General features: G+C 39.3%; 1 protein-coding gene across 3 annotated transcripts in view; it reads right to left on the bottom strand.

Annotated features, from left to right (window-relative positions):
- The window catches only part of NOX4 (NADPH oxidase 4), a 181,419-nt gene that overhangs the window by 129,607 nt on the left and 25,553 nt on the right, over nucleotides 1-26,259 (bottom strand). For 2 of the 3 annotated variants that reach the window (XM_027532138.1, XM_027532139.1), the window contains exons 3-6: nucleotides 17,088-17,198; nucleotides 15,195-15,279; nucleotides 9,832-9,929; nucleotides 4,829-4,856 (exon numbers count right to left, since the gene is read on the bottom strand). In XM_027532138.1, the coding sequence (XP_027387939.1) occupies nucleotides 4,829-4,856; nucleotides 9,832-9,929; nucleotides 15,195-15,279; nucleotides 17,088-17,198 (322 nt within the window). The remainder of the gene's footprint in view (nucleotides 1-4,828; nucleotides 4,857-9,831; nucleotides 9,930-15,194; nucleotides 15,280-17,087; nucleotides 17,199-26,259) is intronic. The other variant, XM_027532140.1, reaches the window with a different exon arrangement.

Consider the following 26,259-nt stretch of genomic DNA (forward strand, 5'->3'; position numbering starts at 1 on the left):
ATGTACATTACTATATATAAAATTGGTAAACAGCAATGCCATACTGCATAGCACAGGGAACTATACTCAATATCTTGTAATAACCTATAGGAAAAGAATCTGAAAAAATACATATATCCATATACACACACACATATATATGCATGTATAACTGAATCACTTTGCTACATGCTTGAAACTAACAACAACATTGAAAATTGACTATACTTCAGTTTAAAAAAAGCTAAGATTTTCTGTCACTGCAATTAAACAGAGACTGGACAACCAATTATCTGGAATGTTGCAGAGAATATCTCTGTAACAGGTAGAAGAGTTTAAAAACAGATGATTTTTCTACAAGTGACCCAATTTCATTCATTTTTAAGGCTGAGTAATATTCCATTGTATATATTATATACTGCTGCTGCTGCTAAGCCGCTTCAGTCGTGTCTGACTCTGTGTGACCCCAGAGACGGCAGCCCACCAGGCTCCCCTGTCCCTGGGATTCTCCAGGCAAGAACACTGGAGGGGGTTGCCATTTCCCTCTCCAATGCATGAAAGTGAAAAGTCAAAGTGAAGTCGCTCAGTCGTGTCTGACTCTTAGCGACCCCGTGGACTGCAGCCTACCAGGCTCCTCCGTCCATGTGATTTTCCAGGCAGGAGTACTGGAGTGGGGTGCCATTGCCTTCTCCGATATTATATACTACATCTTCTTTATCCATTCATATGTAACATTTAGGTTACTTCCATGTGCTGGCTATTATAAATGGTGCTGCAATGAACACTGGCGTACATATGTCTTTTTTTAATATTTATTTACTTATTTAATTGATTGTTTGGTTTACAAAATTGGTTTGATTTCTGTCATACATCAACATGAATTAACCATAGGTGTACATTTTTCCTGAGAAGGCAATAGCACCCCACTCCAGTACTCTTGCCTGGAAAATCCCATGGACTGAGGAGCCTGGTGGGCTACAGTCCATGAGGTCGCTAAGAGTCGGGCACGACTGAGCGACTTCACTTTCACTTTTCACTTTCATGCATTGGAGAAGGAAATGGAAACCTACTCCAGTGTTCTTGCCTGGAGAATCCCAGGGACAGCAGAGCCTGGTGGGCTGCCGTCTATGGGGTCGCACAGAGTCCGACATGACTGAAAGAACGCAGCAGCAGCAGTACATTCTTCCCCTCATGCGTCTTTTTGAATTATGGTTTACTCACAGTCTATAGCTAGTAGTGGGCTTCCCTCATAGCTCAGTTGGTAAAGGATCTGGCCTGCAATGCAGGAGACCTGGGTTTGATTCCTGGATCGGGAAGATCCCCTGGAGAAGGAACTGGCAACCCACTCCAGTATTCTTGCCTAAAGAATCCCCATGGACAGAGGAGCCTGGCAGGCTACAGTCCATGGGGTCGCAAGAGTTGGACATGATTTAGCAACTAAACCACCACCACCACCATGACCAGTAGTGGGATTGCCGGGTCATATGATAGTTCTAGTTTTAGTTTTTAAGGAACCTCCACACTGTTCTTCATGAAAGTGTTAGTCTCTCAGTTGTTTCTGACTCTTTGAAGACTCCATGGACTGCAGTCCACCAGGCTCCTCTGTCCATGGAATTCTCCAGGCAAGAATACTGGAGTGGGTAGCCACGCCCTCCTCCAGGGGATCTTCCCAACCCAGGGATCGAACCCAGGTCTCCCGCACTGCAGGCAGATTCTTTACCATCTGAGCCACCACTGTGGCTGATTTACATTCCACCAGCAGTGCAAGAGGGTTCCCTTTCTCCATACCCTTTCCAGAAACTAACACAGCATTATCAAGCAATTATGCTCCCTTTAAAAAAGGCCAAGAAGATGACTTTTATCCATTCAGGGACTACTTTCTGGGCATCTGTATTGTACTGTCAAGTGCTAGAGTAAAAATGAATCATGCCCTAAAATAAATTTCAGTCCAGTGTGGGAGAAAGGATAAGCCGGCAATTGCAACACAGGGTATTAAGTGTTGAAAGAGAGCCAAACTGAGTATTTTCGAGGTACATCAAAGGACATCCTAACCTAGCCTTGGATAACAGCTCAGCCAAGTCCCAATAAATTAGCCTCTATTAGCACACATATCCCAAGAGTGAGGAAGCACAGGTTAGAAAGTATTGGGCTAGTCTGAGTTCACTGGGCAAAGTCACTTAACAAAATGAAGTACATTGTGAACTCTCTCAGTCTTCAAGTTATAAAGGAAAATCTGTACTTGTTTTCTTAGGGAAAAAATGCTTATTACGTTTACTCTTATTGTTTTTGATCTATGCATATTAGGTTAATTAGTAGCCCATAAAATGAATGATTGCACTACACTGCCATTTATAGATGAAATGAAAGATCATTTTCATCCCTACCCAGATGTAGTCAGAAATATACCATCTTGTATTCATCATCCTGTTTTTACCAAGATAATTGGAGACATGACTGTGTTTGTTTATGAGGGTTTTTCTAATTGAAATTGGATACTTGGTGTTTTATCCTCATCATACAAAGTACTACCAAATTTGGAGATACATGCACTTTTAAGTGTTTGAATAATTCAATCTATTAAATTTATTCTATAAGTTCTTAATTGGAATGTTTTAACATTTATTTAGTGAGTCAAAATACCATGGAGGAGCTTTAGCATAATATTTAGGGGGACTGGGTCTGTATTCCTGGGAAATAAATGGCTCCTGATGAAAAGTATAGTCTTTCTTTCATCAAACTTTATGGAACTGGGCCACCAAAGTGATACTGACATGCTGATCTGGGGCAATTCAAGCTGCTTGTATTGAGAGAAACTCCACAAAATGTTTTCTCTCCATCCTCTGCGAGTGGCCCTGTTCCACTGTGAAGAAACTGATTTCCGGTGGAAAACACCATATATGTAGGTAATAAATTATTCTACAGTATATGGAAGGAAACCAACTATTCATAGTATTTACCATGTACCGTTAGCGTCCCAGGCCAAGAACGGATCAGCTCTGCTTAGTGGAATTAGGGAGAAATCTGTGCATAATGGGGTGTGTCAACTGACACATAAAGGATGAGTGCGAGTTGAACAGGTGAAGAAAAGAGAGTAAGAGAGGAGGCAACAAGTAGGTAGTGGTGAGAAGTTATGCTCAGGAGTATAATCAGATGCTCAGTAAAGGTAAAACAGCACTGAGAAGGTTAATAAAACACATTGCCAGGTCCCAGTTTGGTCTCTCTCTACGCTGAAACCAGGAATTTGTGTTTTTAAGTATAATATTACTCTACTTGGCCCAACACACTCATAGGAACTTCTGGGAAAGAACACAGGATGACGGTGTTTCATGCAGAGGGAGTGATCACCTACTTATGAGCATTAACTTTACTAAGTTTCTTAATGTAATATCTTTGTCATATGAGATCTTTTTATACTTTTATAAACTAAACTTTTTAAAGCATTTCTAAGGCTTCAACTATATTCTATCCAGTAAAAGAATATTAAAACAAACTTCTTATTTATTTCTCTTAAATTAATCCATATGAACCAAAAATACATTCATTCATACATAAGGTTTTATTTTTCTGCTTTTCCTCCCTTCTGTTCTCATCCAATTCTTAAGGCTTTAATAAAAACATGTTTTCAATGAGCAAAGTTGTAAACAAAACTAAATTGTGTTCCTAAGGAGAAAACTGTGAAATATGTACTTTGCAAATGGCAAATATCATAATCTATAGGCAGAAAAAATATATTACAAATATGTAGCTGTGACATGAGGGGGGGAAACACCTGAATTATTATTATTTTTCATCATAAGACTGATTCAAAAAAGAAACAATGCATTTGACAGAGCCATGTCTCAGTCCTGTATGAAATTCTGATCCTTAATAAGTTAGTACAGACAAGACTTTATGACAGACCATCTCCCATCCACAATCATCGTGTCTCTGAAACAGGTGCCCAAAGTCCCCCAAATACAGTCTCCTTTTCATTATTATAAATGTAAGATTGAGAAAGAGAAAAAATAGTTGGAACTGTACTAACATCAGGGCCAAATTTTGAGATGTTCAAATGCACTTTAACAGATTAATAGTCTAGACTGAGATTTTATGGACAACATGTTTAAGAAGGGAAAATAAATTAAAAATGAGAACAGAGGCACATTTCAAGAAAAATAACTTATTTTAGTGACTGTTTCTCCTCTTCCTTATAGGTTTTAGGATCAGAAAATATCCTACTAAATTACTAAATATTAAGAACTACACTGATACTCAGAGTGCTTGGTGTTTTTTCTCCAAAACTTCAAAAAACAGAAACCTGTTCCCTCTGTATTCTCCAATAGTACTTGTCCTAACAGCGGGCACATGGCAGGCGCTCCTAAGCCACTGCTGCTAAGCTGCTTCAGTCGTGTCCGACTCTGTGCGACCCCATTGAGGGCAGCCCACTAGGCTCACCCGTCCCTGGGATTCTCCAGGCAAGAACACTGGAGTGGGTTGCCATTTCCTTCTCCAATGCAGGAAAGTGAAAAGTGAAAGTGAAGTTGCTCAGTCATGTCCAACTCTTAACAACCCAATGGACTGCAGCCCACCAGGCTCCTCTGTCCATGGGATTTTCCAGGCAAGGGTACTGGAGTGGGGTGCCACTGCCTTCTCCACTAGTATTACGTAATTTCCATAGAAAGACTACATGAAAAGCAAATACACTGTGCTTAATTTTACTCTTCATTCCTTTGAACCCTGATGGTTTGCCCTTACCCTTTGGTTTCACTGAAACCTTATGCTTGACCAGTTGTTTGACATGAACATTTCCCAGGCTGTATTTTGGCATATATATAAACCCGGTATAGAAGCTGCAGTGATAACAACTTACCAGTTGTGAAGAGCAGTTTTCTAGGATCCTGAAGAAAAAGAAAAAAAAAAATGTCTGAAAAATACAACACTGATCAACACAAAATTCTGCAAGGAGTCTGTGAGCGATAAGAGCCATGTGTTAGGCATGTAGGATACTGTCCTCCCAACGGAAATAACAGAGATTCAATTAAGTTTCATAATGTTTTTACAATGCTAGGGGAGATTATGGTGGTGGTGCGGTTAGTTGCTCAGTCATTTCCTACTCTTTGCGACCCCATGGACTTTAGCCTGCCAGGCTCCTCTATCCATAGAATTCTGCAGGCAAGAATACTAGAGTGGGTTGCTATTCCCTTCTCCAGGGGATCTTCCCAACCCAGGGATCGAATTCATTTATCCTAATTTACAGGCAGATTCTTTACTGTCTGAGCCACCAGAGAAGCCCAGAGGAGATTATCATACACACAAAATCCAATTCCAAGAAATTTATCCATTTGAAAAGGGAAGAATATTGGATGAGAAGTCAGAAGGTCCAAGCTTTCATCTTAATGGCCAATTACAGGCTAGTGGGTGTGGCCTGAAGCCCACCCTTTGATTATTTTGGGATTCAATACTTTTAGCTATAAGGTGGAAACATTAATATATGCTCTGTCTACCACAACTGCTAACTGCACCTAGCAAGTGTCAAAACAGTGAGAATCAAAAGTAATAAAATATATAGAGGGGGTTATGCTGTGCAAATTCAATGCAAAGAACACTGAGAACTAAAATGTTTCAAATGCTACTATGAAAAGTATTGATAATATTCAAATCAGGAAGACAGCTTCCTTCTAATTAGAAATACATTAACATTGTTCCTGTAATATTTCCTTTAACTACATCCCCATGATATAATGGACTGAAATAAACTCCCTTCTGTCTTCTGGAAATCTTATATCAATGCCCAGTAGAATGTGGATTAATTTTTTATCCAAAGGGGCCTAATATTATACAACTTATGAATTACTTTTCTCATGCCTCCATTGAATCCGTGGTCAGACCAAGCTATATACAAAGTGGGAAGCCATTTAAATAATTTCAGGGACCCTGAATAAGGGCCATTTGCCCAAGAATAGCTCTTCATCCAGCTTAGGTCCAATGGCTTCTAGTTAGAAACATGGCGTTAAAAACATAACTAAAGGCTAATCTAGAGTATCAAAGTGTTAGTCGCTCAGTTGTGTCTGACTCCTTGTGACCCCATGGACTGTAGCCCACCAGGCTCCTCTGTCCATGGAATTTTCCAGGCAAGAATACTAGAGTGCATAGTCATTCCCTTCTCCAGGGGATCTTCCCAACCCAGGGATCAAATCCAGGCCTCCTGCATTACAGGCAGATTCTTGACCATCTGAACCACTAGGAAGGCCCATAATCTTGAGGAACCTAATACATAAACAACTAGCAAAAATACAAGACGGACTGAACAAAGTGCTAATACCAGAAATATGAATAATTAGCTAGGAAACGTCAGAAGATGAATAAAACTGCTAGAGAATGAAGACAGGGTATAAGAGTAAGAGACTGTTTCACAGATGACAAGATGAGGCCAACTGAGCTATTCCATCAGGAATGTACCACCCATCACAAACTGGAGAATGCAGGGGTCACTGGGGACGTGGAGAAAACAAGAGTGTGAGCACACAGCAGGAACAGTAAGGTGCATGACACAAACCCATCCTTTCCAAAGACAAGTCACAGAAGAACACAACTGTTTATATATGTATTATCTCTCCGTGTGAATGTGTGTGTATTTTTTCATCTGAATCTAGTACATGGCCTGATACCTACTAAGCACTCCAAAATATTTATTAAAAGAAAGAACAAGGGGAAAAAGACATGATTGAAGAAGTGAAGGAAGGGAGGAAAGAAGCGGAAAAAAAGGGAAAATGTAAATTAAAATGAATTACTATTTTTTATCCATCTTATCAGCAGTACTTTTTTTTAAAAAATGAGTGAGGTGTAGAAATAAGCATTGCAATAAAATTGGTAGAGTGTATCAACTGGTGAAGTGTTTTTTGGAAAGTAATTTGTCCAACAAAACTAAAAATATGTGTACCTTTGAAACCAAAATTACTTCTATAAATCTGCCTAGCAGAACTGCACAAAAAAAAATAAATTTATTAGCATGCAGTTTATGACAAAAACCTGGAATCAGCTCAACATTTGTGAATAAGAAAAAGACTAAAAATAAATTATGGTATATTCATATGAAGAAGATGAGGTAGATGTATACTTTCTGATACAGTAAGTCACAATACATATATTGACAAATTGCTATAGCTAAAGAATATTTATCATAAAACACCACTCAAAATAAGAAAACATAAAATCATTACCTGTGGCTACTTTTGGAAGAGAAGCTTTCAATTTTCACTTACTTGGGAGTTCTAAAATATTTTACATTAAGGCTCTCTCTTAAAGTGAAATAAACTTAATACCTATAAATCCTAAAATGACTAGAATACTGGCATCTTAAGAAAAAGTATATTAAAAAAATTATTAAATAATTACAGTTATTGAAGACATATTAATTATAAAGCAGAAGAGAGAAGCAAAGAAGTAAAAGATTAAAAAAGAATTTTCATGGCAGTAGTAAGATACAAGTAACCCCATAAGATCAGGGCAAGTGATGGGAGATAGGGAGAGATGGGGGGCTCTCTCTGGGATGAAATCATTACATTCAGAGCTTCCACTGGCATGCTAAGGAGCTGGACTTCTCCATGGTTCTTAATGCCGGATATACTCCTGCAAGGTGGGAGACCTGTGTTCGACCCCTGGAGTTGGGAAGATCCCCTGGAGGAGGGCATGGCAATCCACTCCACTATACTTGCCTGGAGAATCCCCAAGGACAGAGGAGTTTGGTGGGCTACAGTCCATGGAGTCACAAAGAGTTGGACATGACTGAGCAACTAAGTATAGCATATACTCTACAAGCACCTGGTGAACTTTTTAAAAATATTTCAGTCACTCAGTCGTGTCTGACTCTGTGACCCCATGGTCTGCAGCACACCAGGCTTCTCTGTCCATCACTAACTCCCAGAGCTTGCTCAAACTCATGTCCATCGAGTCAGTGGTGCCATCCAACCATCTTATCCTCTGTCATCCTTCTCTCCTCCCTCCTTCAATCTTTCCCAGCATCAGGATCTTTTCCAAGGAGTCAGTTCTTCACACCAGGTGGCCAAGTTATTGGAGCTTCAGCTTCAGCATTAGTCCTTCCAATGAATATTCAGGACTGATTTCCTTTATGACGGACTGGTTGGATCTCCTTGCAGTCCAAGGAACTCTCAAGAGTCTTCTCTAACACCACAGTTTAAAAGCATCAGTTCTTCAGCGCTCAGCTTTCTTCATGGTCCAACTCTCACATCCATACATGACTATTGGAAAAACCACAGCTTTGACTATATAGACCTTTGCCAGTAAAGTGATGTCTACTTTTGAATATGCTGTCTAGATTTGTCATAACTTTTCTTCCAAGGAGGAAGCATCTTTTAATTTCATGGCTGCAGTCACCATCTGCAGTGATTTTGGAGCCCAAGAAAATAAAGTCTGTCACTGTTTCCATTGCTTCCCCATCTATTTGCCATGAAGTGATGGAACCAGATGCCATGATCTTCATTTTTTGAATGCTGAAGAGTTTTTTCACACTCCTCTTTCACTTTCATCCAGATGGTCTTTAGTTCCTCTTCGCTTTCTGCCACAAGGGTGGTGTCATCTGCATATCTGAAGTTATTGATGTTTCTCCTGATAGTCTTGATTCCAGCTTGTGCTTCAATCAGTCTGGCATTTTGCATGAGGTACTCTGCATATAAGTTAAATAAGCAAGGTGACAATATACAGCCTTGACGCACTCCTTTCCCAATTTGGAACCAGTCTGTTGTTCCATGCCCGGTTCTAACTATTGCTTCTTGATCTGCATACAGATTTCTCAGGAGTGAAACTTACCTGCATACAGATTGCTCAGCAGTGAAAAATATTAGGGGCTGCCTCTAACCCAGGTCAACACAATCACACTGGTATATTAAAAGATACTAGCATAGTTAAGGGATTAATCTAGGGCTACTTGTTATTTTGGTTTAATGATTTACATTCGTGTTTGTTTGTCATTACTTTGGCCTTTGACTTGTCTTGGGAGGGAGGTCGAGCGCATGATCACAGTGGTACAAATCTAGAGAGCTCTGGGGATATATAAGGGGAAGATGGAGTGGGGAGAACAAGCTATTAAGTCACTACCAAACTGAGCAGAACAGGGCGGGCTTCTGATCACAGGGGACCCTGAACATTTTGGTGTTGATGCGGTCTTGGCTTTGGGAACCAAAGGCAGCCTGAGGACACCATGAGAGTGTCAAGCAACAGAGATCTACTTAGGGCTGTGCAAGTTCTGTTTCTTGGTCCAGCTCGGCTCCCTGCACATACAATTCCACTTTATGGGCAGCTCCACATGGAGAAGAGCACCTCTAAGTTAGATATTGCCCCCTAAAGAATTCAGCCCAAGGTCACCTATTATAAGGATTACGAAACAAAATAAAACAAAGGAAAGCATTAAAATTCAATAATATTTTTAAGTAAAATTAACTGATGGTCTAGGATCATCAAACAGTCAACTTTCTTTTCTGCCCTTTTCCTCCTCAAGCACAGTATGAGTTCCTGAAAGATTTTTACCCTGTTGTGTTTTTCCCCAACAGTCTCCACTGAGTGATGGGAATTAGACAAAACGCTTGGGAGGCAGAAGGCAGGCCTGAGCGGCAACCATGTGAACACTGCAGAGCGCAGTAAGTAGACACTCTTCGAACTTTCAGGTTCAGCAGGAGAGACTGTGAAATAGTAATTACATATATTTTCTATTGAAAAGGAATAAAACTCAACTTGACAAGTGCATTTTAAAAGCACTCAAAAGGAGCAGCAAGGCACAAATTTTCTGCGAAAATCACAGACCCTCATTAGTCATCTCACGATAAGTGAAAGGAAAATGAGAAGACAGAGGCCACCCACCTCCTCTCGGTATCTTGCTGCATTCAGTTCGACAAAATCCTCGCGGTAGTTCACTGAGAAGTTGAGGGCATTAACCAGGTGGGCGGCCACGTGCACACCTACGGAGTCACACCAGTCAGTGGGGTTTTCAGAGACACTCAACAAAGGGGAGTTGGTTCCTCTCCTTACATAAAGACAGGGTCACACTTTGACAACCATATAGGCAATAAAATGTTCGATTAAAAGGGAAGTCTTAAAAGCACAAAGAATCTTAATTACACACAGTTTTAGCATGAGAAATAACATAAAGAAACAGAATTTTCAAAAGCCAAAATAAAATAACCCTAATAAGTCAAGAGTTAGAAATACACCAACACACACTGACACACATACACACACATGTGTGTATAATAATACAGGAATTTATTTATTCATTGAAGCATCTCCTGAACACAGTAACCCCTCCTTACTCATTGTTTCACTATCTGCAGCTTTAGTTACCTGTGGTCTGAAAACATTCAGTGGAAAATTCCAGAAATAAACAGTTTATAAGTTTTAAATTGCATGCTGTTCTGAGTGTGATGAAATCTCTGGCTGTCCCACTCCACCCCACCTGGGACGTGAATCATCCCTCAGTCCAACACATCCCACCCGTTGGCCACTTAGTAACTGGCTTGGTTATCAGATCCACAGTTTGGGATACTGCAGAATTTGTGATCAAGTCGCCCTTGTTTTATTTAATAATGGCCCCAAACTACAAGAGATGCTAACAATTCAGATATGCCAAAGGAAGCTGTGAAGTGTCTCCTTTAAGTGAAGGGGTGAAAGTTCTTGACTTAATAAGGAAAATAAATTTCCTATGTTGAGGTTGCTAAGACCCACAGTAAGAGTGAATTTTCTATCCCAGAAATGGGAAAGGAAAAAGAATTTTGTGCTCACTTTGCTGTCACACCTTAAAATGCAGAAGTGACCAGCCATAGCGCATGTTTACTTAAGATGAAAGAGGCATTAAATTGGTACAATAAGATACTTTGAGAGAGAAGAGGATCACATTCATTTAGTTTTTATTATAGCATATTGTTACAATTGTAACATTAGTAATTACTGCTAATCTTTAACTGTGCCTAATTTATAAACTACACTTTATCACAGGTGTGTTTGTATAGCAAAAAACAGTATATACAGGATATATCATCATTGACTTCAAGCATTCACTGGAAGTCTTGGAAAGTATCCCATGGATAAGGGGGAACTGCTGTATTACATCTTTTCTGATCTTTCGCCTCTCCTACAGCTCCAAACCTGTTATATATTTTGAATACTTCACTGACACTCAACCTAAGATAAAAGCCCATGAAAAGGCTTTTAACCAGTTAACAGTTTTCACAGTCCACAGATTCAAGACATAGTGTTTCAATCCAGGAGTAAAAGTGTTGGTAACAACTTCACGGGCCAAAAACTCAGGAAGATAATAATCACCATGTAATAATCTGCCTACAATGGTGCGCTAATGAGTAGTCAACTGACTCAGAGCTTATACCAAAGAGTTAGGAAATTACTAGAGAGTTGAAGAGAAATTCCTTCTGGCATGGTCAGAAAAAAGAAAATTATCATGAGGTTAGAGAAGAAAGAAGCAAATGACATTTTGCACAGCACTATAATAGCCTCCCCCCTTCTCAAGCTTTCCTTATAGATGAAATAAGGTTAAAATTAATGGCACATTACAATGTACTGGAAAGAGCAACATTTAATTAGTTAGAAAACCTGTTTTCTTGCCCACATCACTTGCCTACTAATGCCTCAGTTTACTCTTCTGTAAAATGGTGATGACAGAAATAAGAGACTTAATAAGATAAATGAACCAAAATTGCTGAGTAAAACATTACAATTTATACTTTATGGAGTGTTGTGATTCAAAAAAAGACATGGCCTGGAAAGTGAAAATTCTACAACCAATCCGACCTAGCATATGAGATATATGTAGATGGCCAAGTGTTCTGAATTACTCCCAAAGATAAATGAAAGTGAGAGAGAAGGGATAGAATGCTAGATAATCCAGGGGTTATTTAAAGGATTCATAAACTAGTGCCAGTGCCCAGATTAAAGGAAGGAAAAGGGTCCTACAAGTAAATAGACAGGAAACTGAAGGTGGTTAACTAGCACGCAAAGACAGGGTTCCAAAGAAAAAAGGCTGTCTAGGTGATACTTGACCATGGCACAGATGCGAAACATTATTGAAGCAAAACTGTGTCCTACAGCTTCAGCATTTCTAAAATCTATAGGAAAAAAATCCCTCTATTATAAACAGAAGGCTTACTTGTTCACTACATATTTTATGTCTCCAAAGTTCAAAGGCATCCTAAGAGGAAATCCCATTCTTTTTAATTCTCCTGAAAAAGTTGCCCTAGGTAACAGCTGTATGAAATATATCCTTAAGAGATACATTCACCTTCCTTAAAAGGTTTCGTGTGTGTGTGTGCTCAGTCATTCAGTCGTATCTGACTCTTTGCGACACCATGGACTGTAGCCCTGACCTGCCTCTTGAGAAACCTGTATGCAGGTCACGAAGCAACAGTTAGAACTGAACATGGAACAACAGACTGGTTCCAAATAGGAAAAGGAGTCTGTCAAGGCTGTATATTGTCACCCTGCTTATTTAACTTATATGCAGAGTACATCATGAGAAACGCTGGGCTGGAAGAAGCACAAGCTGGAATCAAGATTGCCAGGAGAAATATCAATAACCTCAGATATGCAGATGGCACCACCCTTACAGCAGAAAGTGAAGAGGAACTAAAAAGCCTCTTGATGAGAGTAAAAGGGGAGAGTGAAAATGTTGGCTTAAAGCTCAACATTCAGAAAACGAAGATCATGGCATCTGGTCCCATCACTTCATGGGAAATAGATGGGGAAACAGTGGAAACAGTGTCAGACTTTATTTTTGGGGGCTCCAAAATCACTGCAGATGGTGACTGCAGCCATGAAATTAAAAGACGCTTACTCCTTGGAAGGAAAGTTATGACCAACCTAGATAGCATATTCAAAAGCAGAGACATTACTTTGCCAACAAAGGTCCATCTAGTCAAGGCTATGTTTTTTCCAGTGGTCATGTATGGATGTGAGAGTTGGACTGTGAAGAAACCTGAGAGCTGAAGAACTGATGCTTTTGAACTGTGGTGTTGGAGAAGCCTCTTGAGAGTCCCTTGGATTGCAAGGAGATCCAACCGTTCCATTCTAAAGGAGATCAGTCCTGGGTGTTCTCTGGAAGGAATGATGCTAAAGCTGAAACTCCAAATCTTTGGCCACCTCACGCAAAGAGTTGACTCACTGGACGCTAGGAGGGATTGGGGGCAGGAGGAGAAGGGGACGACAGAGGATGAGATGGCTGGATGGCATCACTGACTCGATGGACATGAGTTTGAGTGAACTCCAGGAGTTGGTGATGGACAGGGAGGCCTGGCGTGCTGTGATTCATGGGGTCGCAAAGAGTGGGACACGACTAAGCGACTGAACTGAACTGAACTGGACTGTGGCCCACCAGGCTCCTCTGTCCATGGGATTCTCCATGCAAGAATACTGGAGTGGCTTGCCGTTTCCTCCTCCAGGGGATCTTCCCAACCCAGGGGTCGAATTTGTGTCTCCTGCATTGGCAGGCATATTTTTATCACTGAGCCACCTGGGAAGACCCTAAAATGTTTTTTAGTTTGAAAGAATTCACAGCTTTTGATTTTAGGCAGCAGAGCAAAAGTGATGTGCTTTGTGTGGATTTTCTCATTTAATCCTGTTTTATAGATAATACATCCCTATTTTACAGATAAGAAAACCAAGGGTAAGCTAAGGGGCTTTGCTGGTGGTCCAGTGGCTAAGAATCCACCTGCCAACGGAGGGGACATAGGTTCAATCCCTAGTCCTGGAAGATCCCACATATGCCACAGCTACTGAAGCCTGCTATAAACAGAGAAAGCCCACAGCAGTGAAGACCCAGCAAGGTCAAAAATAAATAAATCTTTAAATCAAGAAGAAAAGAATGGTGACTTAGCTATGGTCAGACCCCTAGTGAGCGGCAGAATGCAAACCCTCTGAATCACAAGTTCAGTCATGGCAACACTTTACACTATCTCAGTCTTGGGGTTGTTCTCCAAATGATGGAATATTTGGACAAAACTACCATCTAGAAATAAATCAAGTTAAGAATGTACCAATGTTTCCTGATCATCCTCCATTTTTGACCTATCACTCTCTAGCTTTAATCCAACCCTAATCCTTAGCACAAATGGCGACCCACTCCAGTATCCTTACCTGGGAAACCCCATGGACAGAGGAGCCTGGAGGTCTCTATAATTCAGGGGTCATAAAGAGCTGGACACGACTGAATGACTAAGCAAACAAACACAGTAGCACTGAGATAATTTACTCACGAGGTTGTAAATTATAATAATTAATTCTATCCTAAGAACGTCACATGCATGTTTTCATTTTCCTCTTAAAACCATGAGGTAGGTGCTGCTGTCAATCCATTTTACGGTTAACAACAAAATGAAGATCAGAGAGATTATGTCTCCCAGTAAGGCAGATGAGCAGCTGGGAACAGACTATACAATCCATTGACAGAGTCCATGTGCTTCCCAGGTGGCACTAGGGTGAAAAGCCTGCCTGCTAATGCAGGAGACAGGTTTGATCTTTGGAGCTGGAAGATCCCCTGGAGAAGGAAATGGCAACCCACTCTTGTATTCTTGCCTGGAGAATCCCATGGATTCTCTCCAGTGGAGCCTGGCGAGCTACAGTCTATATATAGGTTCACAAAGAGCCAGACATGACTGAAGTGACAGCATGCACACACCTAATAAAAATGTTTATAACTTTCTGTTTCAAAACTTTGCTCAGGATAAACATTTATTTTAAAATGATTCTTAAAAATCAAATATTCTCACTTTACATTTAATCTTGGAATTGAGCAGAATAAACTTCCACAATTTTGACGTTTGCTCTTCTGCCCAAGTAGTAATATCAAAGAAACATTTAACAAATATAATTTTGAAGGAATCATATTCTATGAATGCACATTTCACATTTTAATTTTCAAGAATTTAAACTTCTATCATGTCATTACTTTTAGAGGTTGAAAACTTTTAATCACCTTCTTTCAATCTTTCTAAATGAAACTATTTCCTTTAAGAAAAACAATCATTACCAGCTTAAGGACCAAACTTTGAATACATATATAGATATACTTGACCTACCCATTTTCTGTAATGCCACTAGATACATTTCTTTACACACATGGAAGAGAAAATTAAGCTACATAATAAGAAAAGCATAAATAATAAAAATGCCATCCATAAAATGTCCTAACATAATACTTAACATCTTGCGGTTTTCCTCACCTGAGAAAATACAGATAGTCACACCACAGGTTATGTGGAATGTTCTGCTTTTATCCAACAATCTTCTGGTTCTCCGGCTTGGAACCTAAATTTAAAAAAATTTAATATGATAAAAGTGATGCAGCAAATCAGTGACATGCACAAAGCTTTGGAAATACAGCAGAGGTCTATCAGTTAAAACCTGATGAGATGAAGTGTGATGAGATGAAGTGTTCTCTAGTCAGTGCAACACTCAAATCATTAGAGAGAATGTGAAGAGGCTTAGTACTGATATGGAAAGACACACAAGATATATTGTTAGGTAAAAATGTTACAACACATAAACTACACAATGATCCTATACTGTTTAAAATTAATGTCACTGTACATGTTAACATACTCGCAGGCATTTTTCTCAAACTGTGGTTGTGCTGGCAGAGCAACATTAGAGGGACCCTTCACTGATAACTTTGCATATTTCTGCAGTGTCTTCATTTTACAGTATGTGTGATTTCCTTTTGTGGTCAAAAACTAAGATTATTTTAAAATAAAACAATTTCATCTACAGGTTTAAATGCCTGCTTGATCTTGTACAAAAATAAAACGTCAAGCATCTTTAAATACTATGTTTCACACTGGGGGACAATTCTCTAAGTCTTATTAAACGCTGAGACTTAGGTGGGCACTTTCCATTTCCTGCCATTTATTTTCTCTTTCTTCATACCACGCCAATGGCCAGCCACAGGGATCTAAACCTAGCATTTCACAATAGCTGGCAACCTACAGAAAGAGTTATTTCCACAAATTACTGCATTAAGAGTAAAGAGTTTCTAAATATAATTTCATGAAAAGATTGAGAACTTTAACTGCAGTAAATCCACTTACACGAACTTGACAGAACATCAAAATGACCTCATGTTAACAACTCCTTTGGAAATATCAGTATCGATCCAGTAGTGACTAACTATCTTAGTGAAGAAAGCAGTGAACACACACATACCTAAACACTCACACACGCACAAGAGAAGGCAGAAAATGATTTCAATTGGATTTTTAACTTTCAAAGAGCTTTTCTCTTTTCTCAAATCCTTTCTTTTACACTTAAATATCATACACGACGTCACATCATATCCAAGAACTCTATTTCAAGTCACTGACACAGCTCAAAACAGGAATGTGTTTTAAGAAACTGCCACCAAGGCCAGCAGCCATCCTGTGTATTATTGAAAGCCCGTGGGGCTCTTGGGCCTCCCTAGTGGCTCAGACGGTCAAGAATCCATCTGCAGTGCATGAGACCTCAGTTTGATCCCTGAGTTGGGAAGATCCCCTGGAGGAGGAAATGGCAACCCACACCAGTACTCTTGCCTGGAGAATCCCATAGACAAAGGAGCTTGGCTGACTACAGTCCATGGGGTCGCAAAGAGTCAGACATGACTGAGCGACTAAGCACAGCATGGGGCTCTAGTGTGCACACCTGCATTTAATTAAATGAAACTACAAGACTTCAATGAGGAATAGTTTAGTGGAAAGAGTTCAGCACTGGGGCTGATCTCAGCTCTACCATTCACTAGTCCTAAGGTCTTGGTCAAGTTAATTAAACTCTCTATGCTTCAGGTTCTTTGTTTGCAATACCCCCAAAATCATGCGAGGATTGACAAGTATATATGTGAATTCTATATATGTTAGCACAGTATCTGATACTCTTTCTATTACCCACTGCCCTAACTTACTGTTGTAGAATAGTTCAGTGATTACCTTAACAGATGATGGGTATTTATTACATCAGGATCATCTTTGAAGAAATCACTCCAGCAGAAATTCAGACCATGAAAATTAAGTAGGACTAACGTGATACTTTTACACTTAATTGCTATGCTGGAATCAGTGACTAGAACTTTTTTTTTGTTTTCTTACCTTCTGCGATCCTCGAAGGAAAGCCAGGAGGGTGCGGCACATGGGTAAGAGGATAAGGCTGCAGTTGAGGTTAAGAACAGATGCAGAGGCTCTGCTTAGACACAATCCTAGCTGAACAAATAAGGCAAGAGTCAAAACACAGTTAAGGACACAAGTAAACTAAAAACACGCTGCTGACCTCACCCTGCAGAACCATGGCAAACGCCAGCTCCTGAATAACCCTCTACCTTCTCTCTTACCAAAAGAGAGCTGGACTCTTTCTCTTCTGCACTGCCATAAAACTTAGCCTCCTTTCATTTCTACTAGTGTTCTCATCACCTGATTACATCATTTCAGGGCAAGGTCAATTTCTTATTCCATTCCTCCTATAATGTTCTGGGTGGTAAGAGCCCTAAAGTTTCAGAATATTCTGTGCATCCACACAAGTGCAGAGTTGACTCCTTTGTTCACTGATAAGTTAACAAGAATTTCAAACAAAGGTCTTTTCAATTGTGTACCCTCTAGAGCACTCTTAGCCTCCACATAACTCCTTTCCACACTAGGATCTGCCTTTAAGCTCTCCACCTAACTGACACCACCCTTTCAGGCTTCCTCCTAAGTACTCCTCCTCTAAAGTTCTTCCCTGATGCTTCCCTGATACCACACGAAAAAGATGTGGTACATATATACAGTGGAATACTACTCAGCCAAACAAAGGAATAATGCCATCTGTATCAACCTGGACTGAACGGACCTAGAGATGATCACACTAAGTGAAGTGAGTCAGAAAGAGAAAGACAAATACCATATGACATCACTTATATATGGAGTCTAAAATATGATACAAATGAACTTATCTATGAAACAGAAACAGATTGCAGATAGAGAAAAGACTTGTGGTTGCCAAGGCAGAGGGGAGTGCAGGAGGGACGGATTGGGGGTTTGGGGTTAGTGATGCAAAGTATTACATACAGAATGGATAAACAACAAGGTCCTACTATATAGCACAGTGAACTATATTCGATATCCTGTGATAATCACTAATGGAAAGGAATATGAAAAAGAATACACATATATGTATAGCATATATGCATAACTGAATCACTTTGCTGTACAGAAAAAATTAACATAACATTGCAACTCAACTAACAAAATAAGCAAATACAATATTTAAAAAAAAAAAAAAAGGGTCTTCCCTAACCCAGAACCAAGAGAGATCCCAGATCATCTGTGCTTCATACAAAGCTGATCATAACTACACTGTACAATGTATTTTTCAAAGAAGCACACCCCTCTGGTATGATCCAGTACTTTTTGGCAACTAATTTTAAATCAAATTCCTGCTAGATTGACATCCGCTGTTGTCTGATACTATCTACATTCTTCATACAAACAGTGTGTCACATGAAAACAAGACATGGCGTCATATTTGTGCACTTGTCTTGGAATAAACACAAAGCTACTTTATGTTAAGGGTATCAACTAAGAAATAGGTGTACATTGGGGTACACGTGTCTCTTTTGATTCTGGTTTCCTCAGTGTGTATGCCCAGCAGTGGGATTGCTGGGTCATATGGCAGTTCTATTTCCAGTTTTTTAAGGAATCTCCACACTGTTCTCCATAGTGGCTGTACTGGTTTGCATTCCCACCAACAGTGTAAGAGGGTTCCCTTTTCTCCACACCCTCTCCAGCACTTATTGCTTGTAGACTTCTGGATCGCAGCCATTCTGACTGGTGTGAAATGGTACTTCATTGTGATTTTGATTTGCATTTCTCTGATAATGAGTGACACTGAGAATCTTTTCATGTGTTTCATTGAAACATGTAAAATATCTTTTGTGAAACAAATCGCCAGTCCAGGTTCGATGCATGATACAGGGTGCTCGGGGCTGGTGCACTGGGATGACCCAGAGGGAAGGGATGGGGAGGGATATGGGAGGGGGGTTCAGGATGTGGAACACATGTACACTCATGGCGGATTCAAGTCAATGTATGGCAAAACGAATACAATATTGTAAAGTAAAATTAATTAATTAATTAAAAAAGAAATAGGTGTAAGTCAACTGCTTTACTTAGCTTAAAATTGCTCATGATCCTGAAATTCCCAACTTAACTCCTGGCAAAATAGCAACTCTGTTACATAGTGTTTACTGTCAGCACATGAAATATTATTCCTGAAGGGGAGACAGGGTAAGAAGCCAGGTCAGGAAAGCCATAATTTTCATTGAGTTATATGAAAAGTAATTAATCTTTCCAATTAGGCTATTTCTCCACCATGAGTTTGAACACCTCAGGGATACAGTTCAATGAGTATACCAGTAAATGGACAAAGAGAAACAATCCTCTATGGACTATCTAAAAAAAAAAAGTGTTAAATATAATTTTCTCACATCTGCGAGCAAAATGATCATTTCAGAGGGATAAGTTTTTGTTGTTTAGGCCTCCAGAGAAATAGAAGAATTGTTATCTCTTTTTAATCTGGATGTTTATATAAAAAAATTTTAGCTTGAGGGCTTTTAATGATAATTTTATCTGCAGTTCTAATGTACTACGACAAAAACTCGCTTAAATACATCAGCTAAAATCTATCATGTATGTTCAAGTCTTAAGAAATACACATAAATTATTCAAATTTTCTTTGGGGTTCAGTGCTTTAAAGAAAATTCTTATATATTTTGTATTTTATAACCATTTATTGAATATCTGGAAGTGTTTTATTGCTGTGTTTACATTAAATCACAGTAATTTAATTCAAAGTGCCTTTAAGTGTCTACTTGGGATAAATGAAGCTTATTTTAGCATTCCACTTCTTCCTTATGATGCTGCAAAATCTAACTGGAAATTTTACCAAGAACTCATTTCCTCATATATGTTTGTTCCTGAACATGGTTAGCTCTTTAAACCAAGATGAAAATTCCTTTTTATTAGGTTATCAGAGTACAAAATTCTCTCATTCAGAAGCAGTCAAGACAGTAAGGAAACGGAGACAGATATCAGTTAAGTGGCACAATCATAGGAAACCATCTAATTCACTTACTACATGGGTAATATTCTACAGCTAAGATTTGTTTTATTTAGTCATTATTAATTCATGATCTTCGTAAGAATCAGCTACTTCAAATGTTCACTAAAAAGAAATGTCTGCCTAAGTTATGTGTCCAGCCCATTCTATGTGGATGACATGTTCTACCATTCCTGGAGAGCTTAACCTGCTATGCTAGTTTTCGAATTTCATTCAGGTTAGTTATCACTAGATGGCAGCATAACTTTCATGGTTCAAATCTTACCTGTGAAGATCTCAAAAAGTGTTAAAGTGTTAGCTTTAAAGCTCAGTTGTGTCTGACTCTTTGCAACCCCATTGACTATAGTCTGCCAGGCTCCTCTGTCCATGGAATGCTCCAGGCAAAAATACTGGAATAGGTAGCCATTCCCTTCTCCAGGGGAAATTCCTAACCCAGGGATCGAACCCCTGCATTGCAGGCAAGTCTCAAATGTGACTGAAAATTCCATGTTTAAAATTCTAAAACTAGAAATGTATTTTAGAATATTTTAGAGTATGTATAAATAATACATAGTTTGGTCCTTCCTATGGACTAAATGTTTGTGTCCCCCAAACATACACATTGAAACCCTATCATGATGGTGTTTGAAGGTGGAGCCTTTGGTAGGTAATTAGGTTTAGACAAGATCATGAAAATAGAGCCCTGAGATGAGATGGGGTTGCTGCTGCTGCTGCTGCTGCTAAATCGCTTCAGTCGTGTCCGATCTGTGCGACCCCATAGACAGCAGGCTCCTCTCTCCCTGGAATTCTCCAGGCAAGAATAATGGAGTGGGTTGCCATTGAGGGAAGAGACCAGCGCTCCCTCTCTCCTCCTTGAGGATACAGCAAGAAGGAAGCCATCTGCAAACCAGGAAAAGGGCTCTCAACAGACACCAAAGCTGCAGGTGTCTTGTTCTTAGACTTTCCAGCCTTCAAAACTGAAAGAAATAAATGTTTAAGTCACCCAGTATTTTGTTGTAGCAGCCTGAACTAAGACAGTCCTATAAGAAAAGATACCATATAAAGCAAATTATAAAAGAACGTGGTGGGGCTTCCCTGGTGGCTCAGATGATAAAGAATCTGCCTGCAGTGCAGGAGACCAGATTTGATCCCTGAGTTAGGAAGATCCCCTGGAGAAGCAAATGGCTACCCATGCCAGTATTCTTGCTTGGAGAATTCCATGGACAGAGAGGCCTAGTGAGCTACAGTCCATGGGGTCACAAAGAGTAGGACACAACTGAATGACTAACACACACACATACATAAAAGAATGTAGTATCTAAGTATAACAACAAGTACACGGTCATTTTCCTAAAATCTCAAGCACACATTCATTTTTCTTTTTTTAATCTTAGATCTGTTACTTAATAACTATTCTTCTTGCTAGTTAACTGGCCTTATTTGTAAAATTAAGAAAAATAAAATTTTCTTATCCATAGAATTAAAATAATATGATGTGCTATAATAATCCTAGCTTTCACGACTTTTGTGAAAAGTAAAACTGGTCTAAAAAATGCAAGCACTATATAAAATTACCTTATTGATTAGGGCAGTATATCACATCCTTTCTCTAAATAGTCTCTTCTGTACTTCCATAGTAGGTGTTACCTATTCCACTTATATTATTCATTCAACATACATTTATTATGATACATACATATCACAAGGTACAGGGAGTTCAGTAATTAAGTAAAACAAAACATGCTTTCTTCCTTAGGATGTTATATTTTAGTAAGGAAAACAGATGATAATCAAACAGCTACACAATCAAATGTAAATTATAAAAAATACACTGAGATCAATGCAGTGAATGAGAACTACAGAATATGAGCATATATATATAACAGGGAATGTGATCTAAATAGGAAGATCAGGCAGGCTTTCTGGACTAAATGAAAAGTGAATTGAGATCTGAACGGTGAGCAGAAGTCATTTAGGAACAAGAAGAACATTTATGAAAAAAAATAACCCAGCATGAAAACTGATGTGCGGAAAACAGGAGCACATTGTATAGGTGAGAAATCAATAGCAGCCCAATATAGTTGGATTGGAAATGGAGAATGGTATAACATAAGACTGGAGAAGCAGGTAGGGCTATACCTTGCTGAACTTTATAGGTCATATTAAGAATGTGTGTGTTTATCCTAAAATCAGTTGCAGAGCATTATGTCATGAGCAGGGAGGTGGTAAGAAGACATTAGAATCTGGCAATGATAACTCTGAATGAAATGTGCATAACTAATTGGAAAAACATAATTTGGGCAACGGCAGTACTTTGTGCAGTTAATCATCACAATAGTGAAATTTTGTTTGAGACAAGAAATACATTTTATGGAATTATATATGAACCGTACATATAGAAAGGATTCAGTTTTAACTAAATAGTTTATTTATCAGTAAGTTTATTTTGCTAAATAATTTCCTAAAACAGATACATCTAAAATCGGAGAACTAAAATGGTCTAACCCACATGCCACCGTCAACCCAGTGTCTACTCTCATGAGAGTCCTAACCAAAGGCAATCCACACCCTTTGTTGAATATGTCCAGAGAGAGCAAACAGTTCTACCATCAAAAACATCTATTTTGTTTTCTTACACTTACATGAAATATGTGTCTGTATAACTTCTACCCACAAGGCCACTCTGGATAAAAATATTCTAAAATAGACATTAAAAAACTGAAGCTAAAACTAGGATGGCTTCAAGACCTCCCTGGCAGTCCAGTGGTTGAGACTGTGCTTCCAATGCAGAGGTGTGGGCTCGACTCCTAATGCGAACTAAGATCTTACATCCCACATGGCACTGCCAAAAAATGGAAAAGAAAAATAGGATGATTTTCTAGCTCACTCTTGTTTTCTTTGGGTTAACACAATTGTTTAGGCCTCTAAAACTCTTGCGATAATTTTAAGATTCCCCCCATGAAGAAAGTAGTGAAAAACACTAGACCATTCAGGTATGGTCCAAATCCAATCCTTTATGATTATATAGTAAAAGTGACAAACAGATTTAATGGGGAAGACCTGGTAGACAGAATTCCTGAAGAACTATGGATAGAAGTTTGTAATATTGCACAGGAGGCAATGACCAAAACGATCCCCAAGGAAAAGGAAACGCAGTTGTCTGAGGAGTTGTCTCAGAGGAGTTGTCTGAGGAGGCCTTACGAACAAGTATCTGAGAAAAGAAGAGAAGAGAAAGGCAAAGGAGAAAGGGAAAGATATACCCAACTTAATGCAGAGTTCCAGAGAATGGCAAGGAGAGATAAGAAAGGCTTCTTAAGAGAACAATGCAAACAAATAAAGGAAAACAATAGATGGGAAAGACCACAGATCTCTTCAAGAAAACTGGAGATACCAAGGGAAAATTTTAAGCAAACATGGACACAATAAAGGACAGAAACAGCAAGGACTAAACAGAAGCAGCTGAGATTAAAAAGAGATGGCAAGAATACACAGAAGAGCTATACAAAAAGGTATTAATGACCCAGAAAAACATGATGCTGTGGTTAGTCACCTAGTGCCAGACATCCTGAAGTGTGAAGTCAAGTGGGCTTAGGAAGCATTACTACGAACAAAGTTAGTGGAGGTGAAAGAATTTTAACTGAGCTATTTCAAATCCTAGAAGATGATGCTGTGAAAATGCTGCACTCAATATGCCAGCAAATTTAGAAAACTCAGTAGTGGCCATAAGACTGGAAAAGTTTAGTTTTCACTCCAATTCCAAAGAAAGGGATGCCAAAAAATGTTCAAACTATAAGACAATTGTGCTCATTTCATATGCTATGTAATGTTCAAGTTAATGTTCAAAATCTTTCAAGCTAGGCTTCAGCAATATGTGAACTGAGAACTTCCAGAGGTACAAGCTGGATTTAGAAAAGGCAGAAGAACCAGAGACCAAATTGCCAAAATCTGTTGGATCATAGAGAAAGCAATGGAATTCCCCCCAAAAAAATCTACTTTCTGCTACATTGATTATGCTAAAGCCTTTGACTGTGTGGATCACAACAAACCGTGGAAAATTCTTAAAGAGATGGGAATACCAGACAACCTTACCCATCTCCTGAGAAACCTGTATGCAGGTTAAGAAGCAAGAGTTAAAATCAGACATGGGATGATTTGGGAGAATGGCATTGAAATATGTATAATATCATATATGAAACGAATCGCCAGTCCAGGTTTGATGCACGATACTGGATGCTTGGGGCAGGTGCACTGGGATGACCCAGAGGGATGGTATGGGGAGGGAGGAGGGAGGAGGGTTCAGGATGGGGAACACATGTATACCTGTGGCAGATTCATTTTGATATATGGCAAAACCAAAACAATATTATAAAGTTAAATAAAATAAAATTTTAAAAAAATCAGACATGGAACAACAGACTGTTCAACATTTGGAAAGGAGTATGTTAAGCTGTATATTCTTACCCTGCTTATTCAACTTATATGCAGAGTACATCATGCAAAATGCTGGGCTGGATGAATCACAAGCTGGAATCAAGATTGCTGGGAGAAATATCAATAACCTCAGATATGCAGATGACACAACCCTTATGGCAGAAACGATAAAGGAACTAAACTCTTGATAAAGGTGAAAGAGGAGAATGAAAAAAGTGGGTTAAAACTCAACATTCAAAAACCTAAGACCATGGTATCTGGTCCCATCACTTCATGGCAAATAGATGGAAACAGCGGCAGATTTTATTTTCTAGGGCTCCAAAAATCACTGTAGATGGTGACTGCTGCTGCTACTGCTGCTGCTGCTGCTGCTGCTACTAAGTCGCTTCAGTCGTGTCCGACCAACTCTGTGCAATCCCATAGATGGCAGCCCACCAGGCTCCCCATCCCTGGGATTCTCCGGGCAAGAACACTGGAGTGGGTTGCCATTTCCTTCTCCAATGCATGAAAGTGGAAGTGAAGTTGCTCAGTCGTGTCCAACTCTGTGCGACCCCATAGACGGCAGCCCACCAGGCTCCTCCATCCATGGGATTTTCCAGGCAAGAGTACTGAAGTGGGGCGCCAATGCCTTCTCTGGGACAGTGATTGCAACTGCAAAATTAAGACGCTTGCTCCTTTTAAGAAAAGTTATGACTAACCTAGACAGTGTATTATTAAAAAGCAGAAACATCACTTTGCCATCAAAAGTCCATCTAGTCAAAGCTATGGTTTTTCCAGTAGTTATGTATGGATATGAGAATTGGACCATAAAGAAGGCTGAGCACTGAAGAATTGATATTTTCAAACTGTGGTGTTGGTCTTGAAAATCCCTTGGACAGCAAGGAAATCAAACCAGTCAGTTCTAAAAGAAATTGACCCTGAATATTCATTGGAAGGACTGATGCTGAAGCTGAAGCTCCAATACTTTGGCCACCTGATGCAAAGAGCTGACTGATTGGAAAAGACCTTGAAGCTGGGAAAGAGTGAAGGCAGGAAGAGAAGAGGATGACAGAGAATGAGATGGTTGGATGGCATCACCAACTCAATGGAGCAAATTTGCTCAAATTTGAGCAAACTCTGAAGACAGTCAGGGACAGGGATGCCTGGCGTGCTGCAGTCCATGGGGTTGCAAAGAGTCGGACATCACTTTGCGACTGAACAACAACAATCATCTCAGTGACCTTTTCCAATTTACCAGAATTCAGTAGTTAAGATTATGCTCTCTCTCACTAAGGGCAAGTTCTGCTGATTCCAAGACTGTTATATTGTGTGGAACTATGTTGCATAATGACTCATCTTGTGTTTACAGTTTTCTCACATGAATTGCTATCAAGAAACAACCCCTCTATCCTGCAATGAAAAAAAAATGGGGGGGCGGAGAGAAGTGTGAGAGAGCAGGTACATAAATGTAAGATTTTATTAGTGTTAGCCCATTGTATTATATTAGAAGTGAACGCTCTAGTTTTACTTTTCCTTCCAAATTTGCCTTAGCTGAAAATTTTACATTCACGTTTTCCTCATCTTCAACCAAGCTTTTGACAGAGCTATTAAACTGTAACAAAATTCTGCTGAAATAGTTGACTTTAGAGAGGGCTTGCAAACTACCTTTTCTGGTAAATAAACAAAATGAACATTTTTCTCTCAGCTGGGAATTTTCTCAGCAATTTTAGGGAAATATAAATGACATTCCACATGTAAATATCTAGGTATAACTGGTGTCCA

The sequence above is a fragment of the Bos indicus x Bos taurus genome, chromosome 29 (assembly GCF_003369695.1).
Source record: "Bos indicus x Bos taurus breed Angus x Brahman F1 hybrid chromosome 29, Bos_hybrid_MaternalHap_v2.0, whole genome shotgun sequence".
NCBI lineage: Eukaryota > Metazoa > Chordata > Mammalia > Artiodactyla > Bovidae > Bos > Bos indicus x Bos taurus.